General features: G+C 36.7%; 1 protein-coding gene across 5 annotated transcripts in view; it reads left to right on the top strand.

Moving 5' to 3' along the window:
* Positions 1 to 27,162, top strand: part of FLNB (filamin B) — a 96,161-nt gene that overhangs the window by 27,009 nt on the left and 41,990 nt on the right. For all 5 annotated transcript variants that reach the window (XR_014025427.1, XM_081320018.1, XM_081320019.1 and 2 more), the window contains exons 2-19: positions 3,957 to 4,205; positions 5,370 to 5,467; positions 6,293 to 6,440; positions 7,731 to 7,849; positions 8,887 to 8,964; positions 10,412 to 10,574; positions 11,668 to 11,865; positions 13,815 to 13,952; positions 15,516 to 15,642; positions 16,164 to 16,300; positions 17,149 to 17,342; positions 18,320 to 18,433; positions 19,546 to 19,689; positions 20,828 to 20,951; positions 21,185 to 21,345; positions 22,261 to 22,351; positions 22,560 to 22,729; positions 26,976 to 27,093. Coding sequence is in view for 4 of the 5 variants with exons in the window: in XM_081320018.1 (XP_081176144.1) it covers positions 3,957 to 4,205; positions 5,370 to 5,467; positions 6,293 to 6,440; positions 7,731 to 7,849; positions 8,887 to 8,964; positions 10,412 to 10,574; positions 11,668 to 11,865; positions 13,815 to 13,952; positions 15,516 to 15,642; positions 16,164 to 16,300; positions 17,149 to 17,342; positions 18,320 to 18,433; positions 19,546 to 19,689; positions 20,828 to 20,951; positions 21,185 to 21,345; positions 22,261 to 22,351; positions 22,560 to 22,729; positions 26,976 to 27,093 (2,571 nt within the window). In the remaining variant the exon portion in view is untranslated. The remainder of the gene's footprint in view (positions 1 to 3,956; positions 4,206 to 5,369; positions 5,468 to 6,292; positions 6,441 to 7,730; positions 7,850 to 8,886; positions 8,965 to 10,411; positions 10,575 to 11,667; positions 11,866 to 13,814; positions 13,953 to 15,515; positions 15,643 to 16,163; positions 16,301 to 17,148; positions 17,343 to 18,319; positions 18,434 to 19,545; positions 19,690 to 20,827; positions 20,952 to 21,184; positions 21,346 to 22,260; positions 22,352 to 22,559; positions 22,730 to 26,975; positions 27,094 to 27,162) is intronic.

Consider the following 27,162-nt stretch of genomic DNA (forward strand, 5'->3'; position numbering starts at 1 on the left):
ATTTCATCTCTTGGAGACCAGTGTCTCCTCTGTAAGCATACTTTCGCATCTACTATTAAATATTGCAATATACCGTGTTTTCCTGAAAATAACCCCCCCCAAAAAAGACCTACCCTGATTCATGGAGGTGGGTCTAATATAAGCCCTACTCCAAAATTAAGCCCTAATTAGGAACTCACCCACTCCCTCCCACCTGGCTGCCGCAGTGGGGCAAGAGGTCGCATAGCCTCCTGTCGCGAGCAACCAAAGCAGAAGTGGGCCAGCAGCCATGTGAGTTCCTGCTGGATGGGGTTGTTGGTGCTGCTGCGGCGAGGCGAGACAGATGTCACGAAAAATATAAGACACCGCCCGAAAGTAAGACCTAATGCCTCTTTTGGAGGCAAAAATAATATAAGACCGGGTCTTACTTTTGGGGAAACACGGTAGTTAAACATTGTTTCTCAGGCCTTAGGTTAACTTAATAACTTAGTTCAGTTGCCTAAGTAATTTAAGATTACAATCAACAGTGACAGTGTCTGAGTGCAAATTGCACTCTTAATTGACTAGGCAAGAAATCAAAGCCATTAACGTTAAAATTATTGCCTGCAATGGAAGGAGTTTTATTATTGAACACTTAGCTGCAATCCGCTTGCATTGTAAGTTTTTGCTCTTAACCTTACCTGGCGAATAAAACCTACAGGTGGCAGCATCTGGATCACTTCGGCTGGACAGGGGAAGGCTTACTAGGTCAGGTTTAGTAAGATTATGCAGCATATTTGATTTGAAAGGACAAAAAAAGGGCTTTAACCTGTGCATGGACACACACCTGGTGGCAGCTTTTGAAACCAAACACATCTTGCATTTCAAATTAAGACAAAGAAACTTTGCTGTTTGGTGTTGCATGAATCCCAGGTGTTGCATATCCTAATATCTGTGGGCTTCTTTTCTATAATTTCTGCACAGTGCTTGTTCATTGCAAGTTGCTTCATAAGATATTCAATTATTAGAGCTGTGGAATGCTTTGGATTTAATTTAGAAATGTTTCAGGTAGCTGCAAATGCAGCTCCAGTTTATGACTCATTAAAGCAGTTATGTCTTTTCTGGGATTATGCAGAAATTGCAGCTGCACAATTCTGGAAACATATATAGTTGACTTAGTGAAACAAAGTCAGATGGTGCATTTTGTACTCCTGTGCATTCTGAAGTACTTCTTCCAAATCAAATCTGAAATATTGCTCAAATCCTATTAACTTATAGTAACCAGATTTAAATTTTGCATTCAGTTGTTTGTTGTTACAGCATTTTAAGAATATATAGTATCTAACAACAATAAATGGGTCACACACACAAGATTTATTGTGGGTTAGCTGACTTTCCAAATCCAACTGGCCTCCAAAATATCATTTAGGAACACAATATATTTGCTTTCAATTTTATTAACCCTGAAACAACCTATACAGATGTGGTAATGGGCACTGGAGAAACATTTTGATATATTGGTTAAGGGATCAGGCTAGAAACCAGGAGACTATGAGTGCTACTCCCATCTTGGTCATAAAGCCAACTGTGTAATCTTGGGCCAGTCATGTTCTCTCAGCCCTAGGAAGAAGGCAACGGCAAACCATTTCTGAAAAACTGACAAGAAAACTAGGGATTTGTCTAGGCAGTCTTTGAGAATCATACTAGGCCAGCCAGAATTGTCAAGTCAGCACCCTTGCAATTTAAATTATTAATAATATAATTCACTCATTCTAGATTTTTCCTACTCCCCACATATCTGTTATTTAGAACTGAAGAACAATAGACAGCATCATGTATAAGCTTAGCATTTGAAAGATCCCAGATTCAAACCTTGCATTTCCAGGCCTAGAAAGGCCTAGAAATGGATTTTTTTCAGAGCTAGTGGTAGTTAATATAGATAAATATTACCTATCTAATCTAAACGGTATACATCTTCCACAGTGCATAATTAACCTCAGGAATTCATTTGCGCAAAGCATGGTGATGGCTGCTAGTTTGGATGGCTGTAAAGGGGAGTTGTATAATTAATGAGGAAGAGGTCTTATCAAAGGTTTTGAAGAATCAGTTACCTCTGGGCTGAAGTAGTCTCTACAAGGACCCACAGTGACTACAAGCATCCCAAAGGCAATTACTTGGACACAATGAGAAACCAAATGCGAAATGGCCTTGGGTCTTGGCTTAGAGTTTTATTTGGGTATGATATCACTGTGTTCTTAAACAATTGGTTAAGAAAATTTTGCTAGTAGTTTTAAGCAAATGGAATTCTTTTGCTCAAACTTTAGGCATTGTGCCATTTTAAGCATTTATTCCATAACATTTTGTGCAATCCCCCCCCCCCCCGAAATCTAATTAAATTTCAAAACCTTGGGTTAAAACTCAAATGTGAGATAACTGCTTTGGAATGAACTGAAAAACAAATGGTTCAAACCTTTGTGTGATAGATTGTGTTTAATCCTTAGATGTAGTGATTTCTAATCTTCATTGTTCCTATACAGCACAAAACTCATTCTTGTCAGCCAAGGTCCACTATTTAAACCAAAACAGAACTGTAATCTGACAGAAGAGCAATTGCCTAGTGTTACTAGCCAGCTAGACAACCCTCTTGAAATCTCTATTCCAGCTCTTCACTCTCATCTCTTTGGCTTGCAATCTGCTTCCTGCTCAGTTAAATATTAAGCCAGAGCTTCTAGGAAGATAGGTGAAACATTAAGCCTCAGGAACAATTCATTCTTCAGGAAGAATGATAGTAAATATTTCCTTTCTTTATGTATATCTATCAAAAAGATAAGCTTATATTCCTGCCCACTGTCACTACCACGACAGTCCATTGAAGCTATACAAACATTCTTTTCTTTCTGAGAAAAGGTATTACACTAAAGATGATAAATTTGATGCTGTTTGAATTGTGAACGGAGTTCAGACTGAGTAGGCTTTAGATTCATAGAATCTACTTAGTGTTTCACTATGGCCCTGATATCTGTCAAATAGGATCAAGGTGCAGATTTTGCAGATCTCTTAGAAATTGTCAGTAGGTCATCAGTATACTTTCTGCTGAGATGATAATATGCTTAAACTTCGTACCTTCATTGCCTGCCTGGGGCTAAACTGAATCAAAGTTAGGAATTTCCAACTGTTCTTAGTTAGTGGGCCCATTTAGTTTATTGAGATATTGCAGGGCATGCCATGGTGGGCATGGCCGGTCATAAAATATCTTCCTATTGAAATTGCTCTTCATCCCTTTCTCTTTCTTCATAATGCTCTCTATTAGCTTAAGTATGTCTTGTTTTGGCAGGCAGCCAAAAAAAGCATTGGGCTGAAAACTATACTTTTTTTTTGTATGAAAGCCTCTGTGTCATATTTATTTTTGGAAATAAAGGTTATAGTTGAGACTGCTGTTTGGCTTTGCAGTGTGTAGTTAAATAATCAGCAATATGGGTATGGAGGTTTGACAGATGCCAAGAAAGGAATCTGTGGTCATGTTGATGTCCACATGAGTGCATTGGGAATCCAAGCTCCTGACTGTGATTCATTATAGCAGACTAAATATCTTCTTTCACATAAAGAAAAGATCCCTGGGCTAAGAACATCTCACTTAAGGACAATCACTAAATACAAACCGGCTGCCTATTACTAAAAATGGTGGATGGCATTCGCCTTCCCTGAGCTGACAAACCACTGAACCTGTTCGTGCTTTCACAAACCACTGAAGCTGTGTGTTTTTAATATGTAGCCTATTTTCAGCGGCATGGTGCAGCTTCAGTGGTTCTTCAGGTTGAGGAAAGACAACGTTGTCTGCCATTTTTAATAATAGGCAACTTCTTTATAAGTACGAATTCCGACTTACCTATAAATTCAAGTTAAATACAGAATTAGGAATTCAACTTGTTCTTAACCTGAGTACTGCCTGTATAAATGTGGCACTTAATAGAATGGCAACTCTCTTTTTCTCTTTTCAGACAGTAAAGCTATTGTTGATGGAAACTTGAAACTAATCCTAGGGTTAGTATGGACCCTTATCCTCCATTATTCAATCTCTATGCCAGTGTGGGAAGATGAAGGAGATGATGATGCCAAGAAACAAACGCCTAAACAGAGACTCTTGGGATGGATTCAGAACAAAATCCCATATCTCCCAATAACAAACTTCAACCAAAATTGGCAAGATGGCAAAGCACTAGGCGCCTTGGTTGATAGCTGTGCTCCAGGTAAGCCTCCTGTGGTTTGTCTTTTTACATCGCATTTAGAAATAACTGAGAGCTTTCAACATAAATAACTTTTTTGTAACCTGCACTTGCACTCAGCATTTTGTAGACTGCGAGCTGTGGGAGACATTGGGTAGTGCTATGTGAACAGAACTGTTTTGTACAGTATTGGTGTTTGATGTCACAGAATTACTTTTTTAAAAAAGAGACAGCTTTAGAGTGTACACTACTGTTTTAGTTTTTCTGTTATAAAATATTGGGGAACCATGCTGTTAACATTTGACTGCTGGGTTCTTTGGGGACCACTCAAAAAAGCTTGAGAGTTGTGTATTTATTTATTTGTTTCCCTTTATTATTTTTACAAATAATTCCAGGCGGCAAACATATTAAATGTACTTTCCTCCTATTTTCTCCACAAAAACAACCCTATGAAATGGGTTGGGCTGAGAGAGAGTAACTGGCCCAAAGTCACCTAGCTGACTTTCATGGCTAAGGCTATCATGGAATGAGATTTCAGAGCTTGTCTTTTAACCACGGTAGAAATTGTATTCCTTTCTAAGAAAAGCTTTGAGCTTGATAAGAGCCACAGCAATTAGAGGCTGTACTGGTTGCCATCAACATCAGTATTTCTTGCAAACCCCGCAACTTTGGAATCTTTAGACTTGTTACGTGCAGGTGGATTGGGTGGGTTTGGGGCTTTGCTTTGCACTGATAGCTTTGTCTGCCAATCTCCACTTTCTAATTTTGTGCCATTCAAAGCCTTGGTGGAGCAGTGGGCTAATGCCTCCTTAAGTAACACCAGCTGCCTGCAATTAGTGCAGGTCCTCATCCCACCAGGCTCAAGGTTGACTCAGCCTTCCATCCTTCCGAGGTAGGTAAAATGAGGACCCAGATTGTTGGGGGCAATAAGCTGACTTTGTAATAATGCCGCTGGGGGGTGCCCCGAAAGCCCTAATAAGCAGGCATATACATAGAATGAAGGCTATTGCTAAGCACATTGATTTGTGCTTAAATTGCAAGCCGCCCTGAGTCTTCGGAGAAGGGCGGGATATAAATGGGATTAAAATAAAAAATAAAATAAAATAAATAAAATAAATATTTTTCTCTGGCTAAGTGTTCATGCTTTTTTAACGACAGATTTAACTTTTCCCTAATTCCTATCTTCAGGTCTCTGCCCAGACTGGGAAAGCTGGGATCCTAAGAAGCCTGTAAATAATGCTCGTGAAGCTATGCAGCAAGCAGATGATTGGTTAGGTGTCCCTCAGGTATGAAAAAGGGAGAGGCTTCACTAAGGCTCTCTAAGGAGTAGCCTATAAACTAAACAGCCACATTTGATTAACGTTTAGGAACAACATTATTCACTTGTCAGAATATGGAATGTGACTAATCCTCTAATGTCTTTATGCAAGTAATGTACTTCTTGCATGAAATAGAAGTGGCTACTTTATGAAAGCTTCTTTAGAATATATTTGAATTTGAAGGACTCATTTTTCAATAATTTTTTTTAACAAAGAGTACCAATTCCATTTTTAACTGAAAATTCATTTTGGCTCTGTCAGAAATTCAGATTGATTCTATTCACAAAAGGATTCATTTACATCAGAGCTTATAAGTGTACAGTAATCAATCTGAATGCCTACAGAGCTGCTTAGTTGTCTTTCTATTGTAAAAATAGGGAAAAAAATGTGGCTGGAAATGTTTGCACTGTGATCCAACATGTAAATAGCACCTGGATGGGATGTTGCTAAAGTAGAATAAAGACTTTGTATGTTTTTATGTACATTTCAGATCATGCCATTTATAGTTGGCTTTCTCTGGGGGTGATGAGATATCTAAACATGTTAATATATAGGCGTATATTATTAAAAATATATGGTAAAACTGATAAAACTTCCTCAATTTTGAATAGCAGTAATAGTATCATTTTAATAGGTAGATTACAACTTGATGTACATTTTTGAAAAGGCGATTTGCCCTTATTAATGCATTTAGTTAACTGTAGTTCCAAACCTAAGCAAATAGTTAAGAAGCAGGAATGTTGGCAAGGAAGTTGAAGGCCCACTTAACACTGTCCTTTAATGGTTTTTTAGGTCATCACTCCTGAAGAAATCATACATCCTAATGTGGATGAGCATTCTGTAATGACCTATTTGTCACAGTTCCCCAAAGCAAAGCTGAAACCAGGTGCTCCTTTAAAACCTAAACTTAATCCAAAGAAGGCAAGAGCATATGGCAGAGGTAAGGTCCTATGTAATCTGGCTTTGGTTCCTGGACTAGAATTAATGTATTGGTTTTATTTTTGGAGCCCTGTTTTGTTTTGTTTGAATTTGTCTGTGTGGTTTTAGGTTTCATATGTTTTTATAGGTTTTTGTTTGTTTGTTACACTGTGCGTTCTATTGGAATTGGGCAGCTATAATAAATTTAAATCATAAATAGGCAACACTTAGCATATTTATAACTCTGACGGAAAAGCTAGTTGATTCTTACTATGTAACCAAACATCTATATTTCACTGTGTTTATTTGGTGCACTGCTAACATTCAGAAATGTGGAAATTGTCCAAAAGGCACTCCTACGTTGATATGAATTCCCCAATCCAGTGAGAAACCAGTTCAGCAAGGCTATTATTTTTTTGTATCTGTAATGTTTCTTTACATGACATTCTTGAGCAGATTATTGTTGATGTCCCTAGACTTAAGCCTTTTGTATTCCATCACTGTCAGGTAGATGTAACTAGCTTGAAAAAGTAGATGAAAACATGGAGACGGTTAAGTCATAGATATTATTAGCAGCAAGATCACGTAACCCAAGGATTTTTTTTTTAAAAAAAGGTACACACATAGAGTTTTGGAAAAAGGTATAAGTTGGTTTTATTGTATATTATAAGCTGTTTTTATTAGTAGTAAGCTTGCAGGACTTTTTCAAATCTAGGGGAGCGCCTGGACTGATTCAGCTTTACATTAACTCATCTTTTGGTGGTTTGATTGGAGGATCATTTGACTCCTCTAAACAATGGAAAGAATAGTGGACAAAGGTCTCCCTGGAGAAAAACAAGATTTCTTGAGGATAGAATAATCCAAGATAATGGAAACATGCCTGTGTTTTAAGGAACAAAGCTATCAGAATATGTAGGTGTTAGGACCATGTCCACTTCAATTTATATGTAGGCAGTTTTCAGCAGCTATTCTTGTGCTAGTTATGCTCTAATTTTTGTATTTTATGGATACTGAAGGGTATCCTGTAGGAGAAGATTGTATAAATACTTGTTTTTAGAAATCTCATAGACACATGAGGGAGAAGAAAACATTGAAACAATGGGAATTACTGGGTCAGGAATATTGGAGCATTGCAAAGCTAGGTTTATGGGATTGCTGGCCACTATTTTGGATGACTTAAGCAAATCCATAAACTTATCTGCCAATGGTGATTTGTCATGATAGCTTAATTCAGTGTTAACTCTGAGAGCATATCAAGATTTAGTAAATGAATACTTTTACACATGAGCGTGGCTTTTTTATATGTTTACAGGAATTGAACCTCATGGAAATATGGTCAGACAACCTGCCAACTTCACTGTTGATACTATCAGTGCTGGTCAAGGTGAAGTAATGGTTTTCATAGAAGATCCAGAAGGAAACAGAGAAGAGGTGTGCATATTGAGGAATGTTGAGTAGAATAAACAATTACTTTGGGTTATTCTCTCGTAATTGGAAAATGATATTCTTGCATGATAGTAATTAGAATGAATTTCATGGGACTATAGTGTGACTAATATAGTGCATGTATAAGAACTGGGATTCACTCCTTGGTATCTCCAGTTCAGGTACTAAGCTCTTTATTCAATTTTTATGTCAGTTGTCTGAATTCTTAGACAAGCTACACAGTTAGAATACAGTATATCAAAAATAGAGGAAAATGCAAAAATGAATGTGAAAATTAACAATTAAAATAATGGAAAAAATGTGTTTGGTTGTTCTAAAGGCAGAGAAACTGGAGGCCAAATAGATCTTCCAGAGACATTCTCTGAGGGATGCAGGAGAAGTTGATCGAGCACCGCCTTTTCCATGTATCTCAACAAATTCTTAGGACATCTTCAGCTATTGATTTTAATCTAGACATGTTCATAATGGAAAAGATTTTTTTCAGACAGGTCCTAAGCCATTCAGGATTTATAATGGGAGAGCTTACTCCTTGTTATCCTCTTGGTAGGCAAAATCATATCTGTTTCAATAAACTTTTGATGTATAGATTGGTCTGATTGCTAAGGTGAATCAGTAACACTCTTTACTGATGGATTTAAAATTGAAATAGGTTTGACTTGGATGTTTGATTACCATTCTGTTACTCTTGTTAGCTTCTCTGAGTGACATTTTCGATGGAAATTTAGACTAGAGTATGAATCCAGTAAATAGGTTTTGCAGTGGCTGTTGCATTACAAAACAATATTGGACAGTTCCTTAACTAGAAAATTAAGAGTGGCTCTTTCATGTCATCTTTTATAATGCTGCTCTAATGGAGGAGACTGTTTCAGTGGGAGAATTTCGTTTGTTTGGCATGAAAGAGATACTGTGAGGTAAATTTCTAGCGGAGGAGCATTTTCCCCCCAAAAGTGCTATTTTAAGCTTAGATACCAGGAAAAGATTGCAATTCTGAGTGAAAATATTGAGCTAATGTTTCTTTTTAGGCCAAAGTGACACCTGACAATGACAAGAACAAGACATTTGCTGTTCAGTACGTGCCAAAAGTTACAGGTCTTCACAAGGTAAGGCAATCTGAAGACTTTGTACGTAGGGAGGAGAACTAGAACTGAACTGAGAAATGTTTTTATAAATGTAGGATTGTAATACATTCAGAGTATGGTGGCTACAGCAATATTTATCATGCTTTATAAAACTCCTTCTGAAATATGCATTTGCCACCCCAGCATCTTGATAGTTTGGTTTACCAATTTTTATGAAGCATCCCATGGAAGCAAAATCAAAAACCTTGTCTTGTATTTTGGGGCTTCTTGAAATTTGGCCCAAATAAATTGTGAAGGTTTTGATTTGTTTAGATTCACCTCACCCACTATTATTTAAAGTATTAAATATATTTTCAGCCATGTCTATAGGTAGCCCTCAACTTTAAATTTTAATTGAACCTGGAATTATGGTTGTAAGTCATGTTGGTTGTTAAGTGGGTCATGACATGACCATAATCGATTTTATGCCATTTTTTTGCAGCAGTCATTAAGTGAACTATCACAGTAGTTAAGCGAATACCTTGGTTGTTAAGTGAATCCAGTGTCCACAATGGGCATTTTTTAATGTAAAGTGGAAGGAAATGCTGGTTTCCAGCAAAAAATGTGACATGTCACAGTCATGTGACCATATCAGTTTTGATACAGGTTTTACTCAGGGATTTGCAGTGCTTTCAGATGCAAACCCAAAACTTTGCTTTGGAGGCAGCAGGGGTACATCTATTAATTCATCTTTGAAGAAGTTGTGTCTATGCTCACAACTGCATTGTGATCCTAAGAAAATACACATTTGAGTTAAGGAGGCTCCAGCAGCAGCTCTGTGCTTTTTCCAAAGTTCCATGTTGATGCTTCCTTAACTGAAACAATTATTTTCCTCGCAGTGGTATCTTTTCTACTGACAATAATCACCCTCCAGAGGCACTGTTTTCATTACTTTTATAGAATATAGGAAAATGGACACCAGTCAAATCTTGAGGGGATGTGTGGAGTCTTTTCTAAGAAAAGGAGCCTCAACACAGAAACACTGTCTACATCCTCTTGAATGGCAGGGACTTTAAACATGTCTTTTTAATGCCATGGTGGCGCAGCGGTTAGAATATAGTACTGAGGCTAACTCATTGCTCACTCCAGGAGTTCAGTCCTGACTGGCTCAAGATTGACTCAGACTTCCATCCTTCCACGGTCGGTAAAATGAGGACCCAGATTGTTGGGAGCAATATGCTGGCTCTGTAAACATCTTAGAGAGTGCTGTAAAGCTCCCTGAAGCCGTATAGAAGTCTAAGTGCTATTGCTATTTTAAGAAAAGCAGTTTGTATGATGAGCTGGTTGTGGAAAGAGATGGCTTTGGAGATATTTGAATGGTATATGACCACCACAATTTTCAGTGGCCAGGAGATGGTCTGTCACATTTTGCATCACTTGCCACACGCATTCTCTGTTATATCTAAAATGAACACTTAATTTTTTTTAGGTTACAGTTCTGTTTGCTGGCCAGCATATTTCAAAGAGTCCATTTGAAGTAGATGTTGATAAAGCCCAGGGAGATGCCAGTAAAGTAACAGCCAAAGGTCCAGGCTTGGAAATAACAGGAAATATAGCTAATAAACCTACTTACTTTGACATCTACACAGCAGGTAAGGTGGACTAAACAAAATTGTAGGTTTTTTTAAAACTGTATATGATGCCACATTGTAATAACCTGTAGTAAACTGAGATTTACTGAACCCTTTACTTGCACATTTGAAGATGAAACAACTAAGATTTTTGTGGAAATTTAAATTTTATTTAACAATTAGATGAAATTAATAAGACTATTCACTTTTTATGTAATTATAGTAACATTTAAAACTATAGTTTGGGAGAACACTTGAAAGGGACTGGTTAGGCCTTCAGAGGTCATGGATTCTGCAGTCTACTTTAGATTAAACCTTTGTTTTCAGAAATCTTTCCTCAGAAAATCACAGGTGAAAAATGGCAAATACTTTTTCCAATTTCAGCAAAAAGTCCACAAAAGTTTTCCAGTCTTTTATTAATTTGTTGTTGTTGTTTTATCCTTGACCAGGCAGGTTAGTTTGGCCATTTCTACTAATTCTTCCATATTTATAATTTATTTCTCCATTGGGGGAAGGCATTTTGAATTGGTGCTCCTTTTGAATTGCATCACTCATTGTTGATTTGGCTAATGTTTCTCCACAGTCTGCTAGAAGATGAAGTAACTAGGTGTGGCATTTTGTTGCTGATCAAGTTTGCATGGAAACTTAATTTGTGGTTAGCTTTACTTTGCTTAAAGATATCAAAGATGTCCCAGTCAGGGTGCGTGTCTTGTTAGGCTGTGTTGCAGAAGAAACATTTGCTTCTTTTGGCTTACCTAATTTTAGGAATACCTAGTTGGGGGGAAAAAACTAGGTTTTTTAAAAAAAATTCTAGCTTTTTTGTCTCAGATATTAGGGTTGTAGAAAGCATCTTTCAACTCTGCCAGTTTGATTTTTATTTTCAGATTTTATGTTCAAATGCATTGTGTTGAACATTTGCAATAAATCAGATGCCCCTCAAGGCAAAATTGCATCATATTAAGTAAGATCCTTCCTGTTAATCCTGTACAATTTTTATCGTTACTAATCGGTTTTTTAATATTATGCATTTCCCTTTTCTCCCCTTCATATTGGCCTCTAGCTGTCAGGTTAATTATGGAAGCTAAATTTTGAGCTTATCTTTTCTGTCTTCTAGGTGCTGGTGTTGGTGATATAGGCGTAGAGGTTGAAGATCCCCAAGGAACAAACATAGCTGAGGTTATGGTAGAAGACAAAGGAAATCAAGTTCATCGCTGTGTTTATAAACCTCTTCAAGCTGGCCCTCACACTATAAAAGTAGTATTTGCTGGAGAGCATGTTCCAAAGAGTCCTTGGGGTATTCTTGTTGGTGAAGGTATGTTTTAGAGAGGGATGAAATATTATGTGCATATTAGCACTTATATGAATACAGATTTTTTTTTAAAAAAAATTACAAATGCAAGCTAATTTTTTTAAAAAAATATTAGCATTCTGGCTTGGTGAAGAGTGATTAAATTCTTCCTTGAAAACTCTTTACTAACTAAATGTAATTGATCTGCCATTTTAAATGGTCATGTTTTTCTTTTTGGCACTTCTGCAGTAGAGTACCTTCTTGCTATATTTCTTAAACCCACTATATTTTCTTTATTTTTGTATCATAACTCTTTTTCCCCCTTCTGAAATGATACTGGCTTTCTGTTCCATCCTTGCCTACTCCTGTGCTTTCAGACCTCTGCTTACTTCTCCTGAGCCACTCTCAATTTGTGGGAAGTTGGACTTCACTGCTATTGACTTCCTAGTTGAGCAAGCTCTGTCGGTAAGATGTGTTCAGGGTGACCATGTATGTGTTGCCTTTTTTTAATCCCTGGAAATCTATTCTGTAAGTTTGCAATTTAAAGAAATGCTTTAGAATGTTGCAAGCAATTTCTCAGATTAGGGAGATTCTTGCAAGCAGTCTTCAAGATGTTGAACTGCCTTACCGCAAATAGCCAACTTGGTTGTAGGAGACTTGAAAGTAGAAAATTGTTAATTGGACTTAAACTTTAGCTTGCTGTTCATATCTTCCTTTTGCTAGAGTGAGCAAACAGGCAAAGAACAGCTAATGCCTATAGAAAAAATATTTAGGAAAAGCACGATGGTATACATGCATGGTCAGAGCAGTTGCTGTGGAGTATGTGCTAAAAACCTTCAAAGAAACAGTGGCTGAGTGCAGAAAGATATGTACTGAATTGAGCTATTGCAAGATGCCTGGGGTATGTTTAGAAAAGCTGCGATATCATGATGAGACAAATGCCGATAAGTAGGTTCTTAACTTAAGCCAGGGAGAAGCAGTCTAGAGTCTGCCAAATACTTTGTCTCTTGGTTTTTTAATTGTTTAAATAAAAATAATAAGAACAAATAAATGGGAAATTGGCATATTCTGCAAGCAGTGAGTCAGCTTATACCTGTGACTTTTTAAGACATTCTTCCAAGAAATAAAAACAGTTGATAGTTGCAGCAAAGTTCTGTGATTAGAACTGTGCATACTTACTTAGGAAAAAGTAATGGAGTATCAGAGAATATCTGGTATCAAGAAGAATTGAGAGGGAATAATCTTCTGGTTTGTGACTAACTATGCATCCATCACAATAATTTACCAGACAGGCCTTCCCCATGAAACTGCTTTGTTACAATGTCTATCATATATCCTCAACATTTTAAATGTTCCCTCTGTCGCAAAATGCCCCTGGCTTAATATTTTCTAAGCTGCCTTCTATCCCCCCCCCCTCAAAGTTTCTGTCTATTAGTTATTCCAATATATCTAGTAATATTTGAAGACCGTTTGTGTGTTACTTTCCCGCTACATTAGAGCTTCCTATGCCAAGCACACACCTGTGGTGGGCTTGTCTGGATTATTTGGTTAATTTCTATGGAACTCTTTCACTATATTGTGCTTTCTTCTTCTTCTTCCTCTCCTCTTCCAAAACTCTTGAAACTGATTCTGAAAATTTGTTTAAGCTAGAAAGCTTCATGTTTCTAAAATTGGAGCTTTGGAAATGGGAATATTTGATTGCCTTTTACTGTTCTCAAATACATAGCTGTTCTGCAGCAACCAATGACAAAAGGCTTATTAATATTCAGTATACTTGTATACGTACAAAGTAAAGACTTTAACCAAGAACAGGCTTCTTAAGACTACAAAATGGTATTCAGGTTTTGCATTTCATGTAATGTCTTATCCATCTTAAAGGAAGCCAAGAGAAGCTGTTCCAGCCTGGCTTGGTTAAATTAAATATCTTTAGGAATCAAAGACTGCATTCATGTCTGTCTGCAATTTGCTTGTAGCCTGCAATCCAAATGCCTGCCGTGCCAGTGGTAGGGGCCTCCAACCCAAAGGGGTTAGGATCAGAGAAACTGCAGACTTCAAGGTTGATACTAAAGCCGCAGGGAGTGGAGATATCCATGTGGCAATAAAAGGACCAAGTAAGTGCTGAACATTTTTTTTTGCATTGCTTTGCACAGTGATATGAGTCTTTTGCAAATAACTCCAATCAGGCACTGATTCTGCTATCTGCATGTTGACTTTACTTCTCAAGAGAACTCTAGAAGTGAAATAGAGCTCCACTTTTCACTGAGATATTTATTTAATATATGGATAGAAGCATGAAAACACTAATTTCACTTAAAATAACATATTGTTTACATGTTCATATAGAATTAACATGAACTGCATAACCCCTGTGTAAGTTTTTTGTAATCTTTGATATGGAATCATGTATTTGATGAGGCTCTTGGCCAAAATGTCTGTGCAGGAAAATCCTTATTCTAAGACGAGACTAAACTTGTAGGAAAACATTGCTTGGGGGAAAAAAAAGCAAAACCCAATAATTCTGATATGCAAAATGAAAAGACAGACTTTCAGACAAAGCTCAATTCTCCAATTTATAGGACAGAAGCTACTTTCTATCTCCAGATTGAGATTCCCTCTGTGTGTATGTGTGTGTTTGTGAGTGCGTAGGCCAAATCACACTACATGAATCAACTTTTGGAGGAGTCACTCAACCTTTTTGAAAGAGATATCTTATGGAAACGTTGATAACCCGCAAGGTTTATTTCAGATAGAAACATTAGCAGAAGAGATTTGCATAACAAGCCTGACTTGCTATATGTAGCTAGCCTTTTTAACTAGTCTTGAAATAGTTTACATATGTTGAATGCAACTGGTGTGATCATATCAGGTTTTCAAAGCAGTCATTCTTTTCCTTGTCTATAGACTGAAGACAAAAATAACTCAGAACATTACACTTTACATATTCCCTTGAGTGAAAAACCACAAAAAACTAGGGTCTTTAAACTGAGACATCATATGATTTTTTTTTTGTTCTTCAGTTTAACAAAACTACGTCAGTGTGGAAATCGCAATGAACTGAAAGATCATCTATGTGACAGTCATCTCTTCAATTTTGGGAACATAGCCTGGTTTGAAAGGGATTTCTGGCCTCCAAATTAAACAAATGGAGTTCCATCTCAATTTCATATAAATTAGTATAGATTTTGGGGAGCCTTTGATAAAATGAGTTGTAATATTTACACAATGCTGCTTGAGCATTGGCTAGAAAATGTTGCCAACTGTGCAATAGTAAAGAGAATAGGCTTGTGTCAACAAACTTTAGAATATTTAGACTCTCAAGAAAATTAAATCAAGTAGGCATTCCCCAAATATTTGTGGTCATGAGGTCCAACAAAGCTTAAGCTTTCTTTGTTTTCACATATGACATGGATAATGTTGCAGACTAAGGAATAACATAGGGAAATGTATTAAGCATGGTAACGTAACACTTTTACTCATCACATTCTTCTGGAAATGTTTATGCTGTCTTTATTACATGACTAGGGGTAGTATCTCCCCTTTGCAACAGTTTTTGGATGAGAAGAAAAAATGACTTCATTCTTGGCAATTGATCTTGAAACATGCAATTACCTAGATCTAGAGAATATAGGCTGGAGTTATTAAAGACTAATGCTAAATTAATGATATTTCTTCAGAAGGATTAGAAGAACTTGTAAAACAAAAGGAATTCATGGATGGAGTATATGCATTTGAATACTATCCAGTAACCCCAGGGAAATACATTGTCACAATTTCTTGGGGAGGTCACAACATCCCAAAAAGGTGAGTTGAAATATTTCATATGTTGTAATTGAAAGTGATTCCAGAGTAAATTATTTTCAAATCATATGTGTTGGAAGAATATTGTATTTGTGACAGTTTCGGTTTTAGTTCTAAGCTTTACTGTGGGACAAAGGAATATCCTGTCTTTCCAGTCTAGCCTAAATTTGGTAATAGGTACTAAGAGACAATTAAAAACAAGACTTTGGAGCAGAAAAATGTTTAGCATATCAAATTCCCAATTTAATTTTTGTGTTCTCCCTTTTCTTGAAAATACTAATGGATGTCTACATGGTTTTCTTTGGTATTTCATCGTAACTCTCTTGTGGTGACTTAGGTATGGAATTGGATATTAGCTCTAAATTGTTTGGTAAGCTTTTTGATAGCCCTTTGGTTGTTCCTGAAACATCTTAGCTCCAATCTGTTACTGACTGTTCTTGCTCAATAAACATATACGGATTAAATATATTTGTGCCCATGATTGTTGCCTCTTCATTTTTCCTAATTCTACTTTCTTCTCCTAGCCCATTTGAAGTGCAAGTCGGTCCTGAAGCTGGTACTCAGAAAGTAAGAGCTTGGGGGCCAGGCCTTCATGAAGGAGTTGTTGGTAAATCAGCAGACTTCATTGTAGAATCCATTGGTCCGGAAGTTGGATCCCTAGGTAATAACCTGACTCATTACACTGCTTCTTTCCAAAACAGATGTTACATGATAGATGATGTCTAATTATTTCAATAGTAAGAATTTCCTGTGGTTGAACTAATGGGTTGAATCTTATTTTCTAACTATATTTAAATGGAATTGGCTTTGCAGAGTACTTTTGATGTCAAGTCTATATCCTATTCTCATCTGAGAGAGATTAGCAATAAGCAATGACCAATCATTTTTTTCTTCAAAGTTACCAAGCTAATAACATTATTAGCCTTGCCTTGAAACAGAATCTAATATAATAGTAGGAAAGAACATCCTAACAAAAATCATAGGCAATATTAATGCTTAGCACTGTGGATTACAGGTACGGAATTACAGTGCAATATGTAGATTAAATTAATTCACACATCACACTAAACTATGGTTTGCTGACTCATTGAAAGTGGCTGGGATCACACAAAATTCTAAACCATAAATGGCAGCTTATAAACTATAATGTTCTGTTAGACATCACACAAAACCTAAACTAAGCAAACAGGTACTGTTTATCACCAGGTACAATCTGTTAACCCAGCTATTGAGGTCATGTAGATATTGGCTGGAAAAAAAAACTTTGAGAGATTGCTGTTGTAAATGGGAAAATAGGTTTTGAACAGATAATCAGGCTCACACATTTTGTTAGACTGGGTTTATATATTATTCTAATATATGAAATTTTCATGGCTATGATTAATGAATTGTATGATCCAACCAACTATTGTTTATTCAACAGACTCTTGTATTGACATTGCAGCTTAATACACAGCCTTAAAAATCCTAAATTTGAGTGGCTCTAACTGCTAAAAACTTTTTTTTCAGGCTTTGCCATTGAAGGCCCATCGCAAGCAAAAATTGAGTGTGATGATCAGAATGACGGCTCATGTGATGTGAAATATTGGCCTAAAGAGCCTGGTGAATATGCTGTTCACATTATGTGTGATGATGAAGACATCAAAGATAGTCCTTACATGGCATACATCCAGCCAGCATCTTTAGACTTCAACTCTGACAAGGCAAGGATACAAAGAGATAATGATGATTGTACCTTTTTATATATCACTCAAGGCAGGAAATATTACTTATCTAATAAACCTGCCTCCTATGAGGTGGATTGGGCTGAGAATGAGTGATTGGTCAAAAGTCACACTGTTGGCTTTCAGGCCCCAAGGAGGGCCAGAACTCACAATTTTTCTTTTGAAAATTTTTAGAAATTGTAAGAATTTGGTAGTTTGGGGGATTGGATTCCATCAGATTAGGCCAGAGGCCTGAGCTGTTTACTTACAACTGTATTGTTAAATTCAGGATTGGGCCTTTTAAATAAGAGCAATCTATGTTACAGGCTAAATGAATAGCCATCTTGTTATGTATTGGGCTCAATTGTAATACCACGTGGTTAACTGGAGCAGCTAATGGCTCTCCGGCAACCCAGACTCCAGGTCTCCAGTGCTGCTATTGGCTGTCCCTAGGCGGCAATGGTTGCTTTAAACCTATTGGCTGCTGCCCAGGGGCTAGGCTATAAATTGCTGCTATTTGCAGCCCAATTCTCAGTTCAGATCCTGCAAGCAATAAACCATGAGCTTTGTTGAACTCACTTGCCTCGTCTCCTTTCCTGCTTGAAGAACCCGCTACATAACACATCTTATAATAATTCTTTTTGTTGTTGTTCATTTGTTTCTGCCTCATCCTGGCCAGTTTGTGAATAATAGGTACGAGCCTCTGTTCTAGTTTAGCTTTAGAAATGTAATCCTTGAGAAATGTATTTGATGGAGGAATATATAAATAGAAATGTGCATGCTTCATTTACATTGTAGGATGCTCCCTTGATCATTCTATAAATTACTTATTTTACTTTTATATTTGACCTAATACTTAGGTCAATCAGACAACCTGTTTGACTGGATGTGAAGACAATGCAGTATTGGTAATATAATGGACTGTAAAGGAATCTTGGCCTATTCTCACCTTATTATCTTGCTAATCTTTTTTTTAGGTAAAAGCTTATGGCCCAGGATTTGAAAGAACTGGCTGCATTGTGAACAATCCTGCAGACTTTGTAGTTGATACAAAGGAAGCTGGGAATGCTCCTCTGAAGATTTATGCACAAGTAAGGCAAAGATCCAAGCGACTTTTGCTCCTAATCCATGTAGCTTTATCCATAGATTATTTAGGCATCTTGAGTTGTGTATACAAATGCTTGGCAATATTCATAAGTTTCTTCCTAAATATAGTGGGGCTAAAGCAGGGGTGTCAAACTCAATTTCATTGAGGGCCACATCAGCATTGAGGTTGCCCTTAGGGGGCTGGGTGGGTATGGCCTGGGTGGGCATGGCCTACTGGGTGGGTGTGGTTAGAGTGCGTATGGCCTACTGGGTGGGCATGGCCAGCTCTACATCGTTCGCATCAAGGGTGCCTATGGGGGCCTGGGCAGGATCTGAGGGTCTCTGGTAGAAGGAGGGTCTCTGGGCCAGGGCCAAGGCAGTGGGGGCCGTTCCCTCACTGTTTCCAGGATGGCTTCACGGGCCACATGAAACCACTTCGCGGGCCGGATCTGGCCCCCGGGCCTTGTGTTTGACATGTCTGATTTAAAGAATACGTCATAAGGGCCTGCCCCATCTCTGTATCTGAAAGGATTTGATTTGGAACACATTTTTATTACAATGATGTGAGTTTTCTATCACCTCACTGAGAACCAATTTGCACCTCAATCAAGGTAATATAAACCATTTGCTTTGCTAAGCAAATAGAATTCATTGATTCTGCATCTACAATCTACATCTTATTTCTAAGTGGAAAGAAAATAATAGACTGGAAATAAAGTTTGATATGCTACCTTCTTCTGCCTTTCAATTTAGAAATACTTTCAGGATAGGTAATAACAACTGAACGTGAAGTAGAGATCATAATGAAAATAGAAATCAAGTTCTTTTCCATAAGCTCTGGGGAACTGATCCCAGTGCCTCACTCTCCTGGAATCATTTCCACAAGGTAGTTGGTGATACTTGACCATGGTGGGGAAGAGATAATCCAGCTGTAGCAGAACAAGCACAAATGTACGGGGAGCAGAAGTTTCATAAAAGGAAGGCCTAACTTTACTGGTTACGTTAAACTATGTACCTGCCTCCCCTTGCATGACTTTATTTGTACAACTAATGTTAAAACTGAGTTCATATTTAGCAGCTTTCATGGAACCCAGGCATGCTTTTCCCTTTTTTTTAGGATGCAGATGGAAATCCTATTGATATTCAAATGAGGAGCAAGCCTGATGGCATCTATGCCTGCTCTTACATTCCAACCAAACCCATCAAGCATACTATTGCTGTTACTTGGGGAGGAGCAAATGTCCCTAACAGTCCTTGCAGAGTAAGTAGCAAAGTGCTTAAATATCTCCAGCTGCTTGTTTTCCAGTTGCAGTGTGCTTCCTGACACCTTTTGCAAACACCTGCTTAGATTAACTGATATTTACTTGAAAGCAAATCCTATTCTTTTTAAATCGCTTTTTATTCATCACATTTTTTTTGAAAAAGGAACAAGTGAAAATAAAAAATAATCGATGCAAGGATAGTAAGAGGAAGAATGCTAGAGAAGTTGTACATTTAGTTCCCAGTATATCATTAATGAAAAATTAACCATAAAACTACATTATTGTTAACAATAAAGGATTTTAGAGATATTTTTGAATCTCTGAATAGAGTGTCAGTCCACTATTTTGTCATTCAGAAACATCATTTAAAAAGAATGAAAAGTACTAAAATATTATGAATATCTACTTTCTAACTGTCCCTTTGTTGTACTCTGATACACAATATTTATAAAAATTTAACAATTTCATGTATTTCTGAATAGATCTTAGTCTTACTGTTATTCTAAAATGAGATTAGGAAGACTCAGATTAGGAGTGGGAAAATTGGATTAAATGAAGGACCAGTGTTTTTTTAATTCCTGAACAAATGTCTGGAGTTTAGAGTATGAATTAGTCAGCTTTGGAGATCATGTTAAATAACTCAACATGGCTAAAAAGGGACTACAAAACTAGAGGAATTAAAGTGGTGAATGTTATATAGTTTACGCAAGCACAAACTGAGCAAATAATGGCTATGTATTGTCTGAGGCAGTAGTGCCAGTAGATGTCCTTAATGCCAGTTGATAGAGAAGATAAATAGGAACTCTCTTTGGTTCACATGGGTTCCTCAGGGGTTTCCAGTTGGCCACTATGAAAAGTAAATAATAACTAATTAGGCCACTAGTCTTTCCTACGTGGCTGAGGTGTTGGATGGGGGCCAGAGACCGAAGGTCCACCCCCCAGTCCATTCCTAGAGGATTGTTGGAAAAAGTTGCATGACTCCTTGAGTTCTTAGAGAATAGATTCAACGAATACCTAAAACAACATGTTGAATGTTAGTAGAAGAAATGTAAAGGATTGTCTGACCAATGTTGAATATTCTAAAGTGCTTAATCTATATTTATTAAGTTCACATTTTGAAAATATATGTCACCCTAGGTCCAGATTGGACAAGGCACTCATCCTCAGAAGGTGAAAGTTATTGGACCAGGGGTGGCAAGAAGTGGTCTGAAAGCTAACGAGCCTACTCATTTCACTGTGGACTGTACAGAAGCGGGAGAAGGTAAAAAACAGATTGGTATAGCAAATTGTTGAATAGTGACATCCCAGTAATCAAGCTGAAATGCTGTTCAAAGAGAATGCTTGATTCCCACAATGTTGCTTTTAGGTGGATGTGCTTTCTCATTCTAGTGGCTGATAGAAATAGTGTATTTTAAAGAAGAAATATTTAAGCAGCAAAAGATGTTATAGAGGGACAATTGTCAATACAATTTCTAGTGAATTGTTTCTTTCTAGGTGATGTGAGTGTGGGCATCAAGTGTGATGCTCATGTAATAAGTGAAAAAGAGGAAGACATAGAATTCGGCATCATTCACAATGCTAATGATACATTTACAGTGAAATACAACCCACCTGCAGCTGGGCGCTATACTGTTAAAGTACTATTTGCTGGAGAGGTAAGTCATTATCTCATGAGGCTTTTGATGCCAATCCTTGTTTCCAGTCCCTAAAATATCTCAGATGTATGATTTCTAATGCTGGGTATAAGACTGAAACCATCTGGATAGAGAAAGTTGGATTAGTGGTTGTATTGTATTGTAATCATATCATGAATGAGGGCAAATATATGTGTCCTGGGATAATGTTGCAGGATCCAATCTGAGTTGGTCACCAGGATCAGAGATTTAGTCCTCCAAGATTTCAGACTTGTGCTGGAGCCCATCCTCGGGGAACTTCTCTCTCTCTCCTCCATTCCCTGAGGATGGCTCCAGCACAAATGCGAAATCTTGGAGGACTAAGCCTTTGATCCCAGTGACTGATTCAGATTGATCCCATACAGTATCTCTGTATGGTATTAAGTGATATATTTAATATGTATTTCATTCTTCTATTTTAGTTGCAGCATATAGAATAGCTTACGGCACTCAAAATATACAAAAATATGTCATGTCTTAATAAACACGTACTTGGAACAGATTGACAGAAGCAATCTGATAAAGATTGGCCTTAGTTCTAATATATACAGCTACAGTGACTTTTATTTTATTTAAGTGATGTAATAAACGTGGATGGCCTTATGATTAAATAGGACAAAGACTGCTGTCTTATGTTTCTAGAAAAACTTAGTAGTAGAAGATTAATTTATTTTGATCTCCTGGTTATTCACAAATGTGCTACAAACAAATATTTTCATTTTTGGTTTGTTTACAGGGAAACGCAATAATTTGTAAATCTAGTAGTTTAAAGAGCAAGTATGTTCAAGGGACAGTACATATTACTATTCAAGCCTCAGGATCTTTCTTCTTTATGGAGGCTTTGTTGAAAAGTTACTGCATGTAATATCAATTTTTTGTTTGTTTATTTGACTTAAGGAAATTCCTACCAGTCCTTTCAGAGTGAAAGTGGAACCATCACATGATGCAAACAAGGTGAAAACTGAAGGACCTGGACTAGGTGCAATAGGTAAGATTTCTGCTTGATTATTAAGCAACTATTTAATTAGTCAATTAAAAAAACCCTATTTCTTGTCAAGCCCCATAAATGGATTCTAGAAAATTAAATCTGGAGTATGAAAAATTAAATTTGATATTTGTAATATTTATCCAAAAAGTATTGCACTTCTTTTTCCACAATGTGTCTAGACATGAATTCCATTCCTTTATCTATCCAGGTGTGGAAAATGGGAAGCCCACGCACTTCACTGTGTTCACAAAAGGTGCTGGGAAAGCCCCTCTGGATGTCCAGTTCAGTGGACCAATGGAAGGAGATGCTGTCAAAGATTTGGACTTCATTGACAACTATGATTATTCCCACACTGTAAAATACACTCCTGTACAGCAGGTAAAGTCTCCTATGAAAAGACAGAAATGTGGTTTACTTTTCTTTAAGTCTACAAGTCTGAGGCAGTTATCATTGTAAATAAAATGTGTAGGTGTTCTGCAATAATTTCAGATCTTCTTCTGTACACAGCAAGTTTCTAACACACATGTATTTTTATTAAATAATGCTGTGAAAGCTGTTTAATACATTTTAAACTCTGAATTCAGCTGAATTTTGTTTATAGGAATTTAAGTCATAGTTTCCAATTAGCATGTGTTTCTAACAGTGTGCAATGTTACTGTTGGCTCTGGGACATCATCAAGCAAGCAGCAAAGCAAAACTGAAGATTACTGTTCACCCTGAACTGGAATCCACACACGTTGGTGTAATTCATCTGCTTGTTAGATGAGCTGTCATTTAGTTCTGTGCTGAGAGAGACAGTAAGGGTGATTATTGCAGAGACAGTTTTCAAAGTAAACTAAGATATTTTTCATATTGTTATGATCTCTAGGCTATCTTGCTGACCCCAACAACTTTTAGGTGTCTCTACTTTGGAGTAATTAAATTCAGTGATGTCTTTGTTTTAGTTGGATCTTGGTAGCATCATTGATGCCAATTTTATCTTAGGCATGCTGCTGTTGTAAGTGGAAATGGATTTTAACTTCTGAACAGTGTTTCTTTGTATTAACTCTGGCAACTTGCATGTCTGAAAGTGTAGCTTACATTTGATGAACTGTCTTCAAAATATGGTTGACTCTTGTCAAATGTCTTTTGGCAGCAGTTAACATTTCTTGGTTTGGTTAGTGTTCAGAAAGTCAAGCCTTTTTCAAAGCCAATTAATCCATGATACACGCCAATAGACTTATAGATGATATCTAATAATATAATATAAAATAAAAGATTAAAGGAGATTTAATAATGGAATTCTATTATCGTTCTGTTATGGATTGAAAACCTAACATTAGCTAGTGACAGTTTTGAATAATGCTGCCTTATTTAAATGGTATACATTATACATTTCTGTATTTCTGGAAAGCGCTCTGAATGGAAATGGGAGATAAAACATTTAAAGGGTGAGGTTGGCAAGCAAATTAGTCCTTGCTGTCAGATTTGTAAATATTGTAATGAGAAATCTACTTATTAAACATTAAGCTGTGTCTAACCCTGTGAAAATATAACTTCAATTTCCAAGGAATTAATTACCAGAACTGTCTTATGATATATAACTTGGTTACAAGGAGTTATCTTATTATGCTGCTCTGGCCCTTGCCCAAGTAACTTTGTTAAAAAATTGTGAAAATATCTATTCTATAATAATAATAATAAACCTTTATTGTCAAAGAACATGTGTACATTGACATTAGCTGAGCCTCCCCCCGTGCTCTCTCCCCACAACACCCAGTGACAACCCTCCATCCTACCACACCAGCTATACTATACTAATATTCCACATAAAAGAGAAAAGGGTGGTTCTGGGTATATTAATCTTGCCCATGCCCATCTTGCCCATATTTTAAGCAGCTAAATGGCAGTTTCTAGGGCAGTCAACATTTCTTCCTTCTAAGCATTTAACTAAACTGGTAAACAGAAACAACAGGCCAATTGTCCTTCTGTCTTTGAGGGTGGTTATAGTTGCTATTGAAACTTCAGAACAGTATACAAAGTGACAGTGGGGGGTGAATGTGAACCAAAAAAAGTAGCTAACCAATTTTTTTTACAAATTTTATTGATTTTCTAATATTACCTTTACATATTTGAAAAGCAGCGTGGTGGCTAGGTAGCAGTAATTCAATTACATACAAATATCATTTGTACAGATTTCAGATTGCTACCATAAAGATTTCCTCTCTTTTTCCCTTCATATGTACTGTCTATTTGTGAATTTAAAGACAAGTTTTATCCTATCGGTCACATAAAAAATAACTTTCTTACATATATCCATAGTTTTTAGTTTACATATATTCTAGTTGTTTTAACATACAATCTTTTAGACAATCAATGACCTGATAAATTTTTCAATTTTAATTTGCACTAACATTTAGATTCAACATTTAATATTTATCATTCCCATCTTTTTTGCTAATTTTCAGTTTTGTTTTTTTAAGTAGTAATCAAAATTTCTTTTTTATTTCAGTATTTAATACTTCCTCTCTTCCTCTTTGTATCTGCTATCTCTTGCTTAAACTGATAATTTCCGGTCCATATAGACCTATTTATTACTTTAAACAATAATTTTTTAACTTATCTACATTATTCACCTTTACATGACCTTTATGCACAAATCAATATTCAAATTAGCTATTAGTATTTATACTGCTAAATTTTAATGACTGAAATTTTTTCTTTATCTCAGTTCATAACAATGTCTTGTGTTCAACATGCATAGCTTATCTATTTAAGTACATTCTGTTTTAGATTTCAGTAAGATGGTCAAAACTCCATTCTTCTTGAGTCTTATTCTGGCTTTTTTCTTTTGCCAAATCATCTTCCATGTCCTTGTTTTTGGGTCATCAGACCAATCTCCTTGTAGTATCATGTATATTAATTGATGTTGCCAAAACCATCTGGTCGCCATTTTTTTGAGAGGACTTGTAGGTCTAGTGGGTCGTCTCTTTATTCTTCCATATCGACGTGGTTGTTCTGAGTTGTTTGTCTTCTCATCCAACTGTTTTTTTCTAGATCCTCTAGTTCCTTCTGTGTTGTATAAGAAACCTTTTCCTTTTTCCAAGTTGTCGATATCTTTTATGGATTTTCAAATACCAATATTTGTTGAATTGTAGATTCTTCTGTCATAGTATTTGAAAGTTTCATTTTTTCTATTGTATTTTGTATAGATGGTTCTTTAGTTGTGGTCAAAGTTTGGGCTTTCATATCTGGGCTGTATTCTTGTTCCTTCACATAGCCTCTTAGTATTTCATTGGTAGTGGTAAGAGCTTGAATTAGTGTTTTCAACATAGCGAGAGTTTGTTGATCTTCATCTATAAAGAAATTTTGTTCCTGGCCTTCTTCTGTATTGATATTTTAAACTAAAGGCTTTACACTTAGAAAATCCAAGAGAGATAAAAAAAATTTCTAGTTAGGGAACATAGAGCCTTTCACAGCTGTTGTTTCAGAGCTCTCAAGATTATGTATCTTATCTATTTCCCTGGGCAGTCAGCCAGGCCCCTTTTAAAGTTTCCCTTTGAGTCCCAAAGTTATCTTAATCTTTTTGGTTTTTCTTTTTTCTTTTTTCATAAGAAACCCAGATTTTCAACAGAAGTAAATAATGAAAAATAAGAAATAAAAAAATATTTCAGTCCACATGCTTTAAGAAATAAAGTTCCAATTGGGATTCAGTTACTTTTTCAACATTTAAAACGCCCCTGGGTATTTAGTTGCCGCTCTTTCTGGAGGGAGAGCTAAAGTCCCCCTTCCCTCACCACAGGGGGGAGAATGCTTAGCAGCTTAAGGAGGTACAGAAAGTAATTAGGTTGTAAAAGAGGTAGATCTCACCCAGTCTCTTCTGCGCTGCTTTAAGAGTTGCCTGGTGGAAAATGTTCACAACCTAGGGATGAGCCATAATGGCCGGTCCTTTTGTCCGCTGGTTTGGAGGGATCGCCAGATCTAATGGGAGAGTTGCAGCTCTCCCGCGATCCAGCGAGCACCCCTCCTTGCTGGTCGCCTCTTCAGGTTTGCCACGCAGCCGTTATGGATGGCTGGGAGACTTGCTCTTTGTCCCCCGTCCAGTTTCGCATCGCTGGGGGCCCCTGAAAAGGGATAATAACCAAAGTATATTCAGAGCATACCTGGCCTGTTCAGATGTGCAGATATAAAAACCATATCATCTTAAATAGATAATATCAGTGAAGATATTATCTAATTTTGCAACAAAACATCTGCAAGCAAACAACCAAGCTCAAAGATAACCAAGGATTCCAGATTATAATCTGTCAGGTCTCAGAAATCTTACAGAAATGCCTGAATTCAAAATTGGTTTTATTATACAAATGATAACAACCCCCAAGGGGAAAACAGCATCTTTTATTGTTTCTAAAAAACATCACTTTAAACTGCTGATAAAAATATCATATTTCTCAGTATTTCTGATTTGTTATTCTTAGAGATGTGTTGGTATATACTATGAAAGATTCTTCACTAGAAATCTGGAAGTGAGCATTATCTACCTGCATGATTTCTGGAAAAGTTCATCTTCACATGTTAATTTATTACAGTGTTTGCTGGGTTTCTTAGTATGAAATGACTTTAAAAATATATCTGATCATTCCAGGGTAAGATGGGAATTCAGGTGAATTATGGTGGTGATCCTATTCCTGGAAGTCCTTTCACTGTAGATGTTGCTGCGCCACTTGACTTGAGCAAAGTTAAAATCAGTGGTCTAGAAAACAGTAAGTAACTCATCTAGTGTACACTTTGTTAGAATACAAATGAAAAACTTCACTGCAGAACACGCTGTT

This window comes from Vipera berus (genome assembly GCF_964194415.1).
Source record: "Vipera berus genome assembly, chromosome: 2".
Classification (NCBI taxonomy): domain Eukaryota; kingdom Metazoa; phylum Chordata; class Lepidosauria; order Squamata; family Viperidae; genus Vipera; species Vipera berus.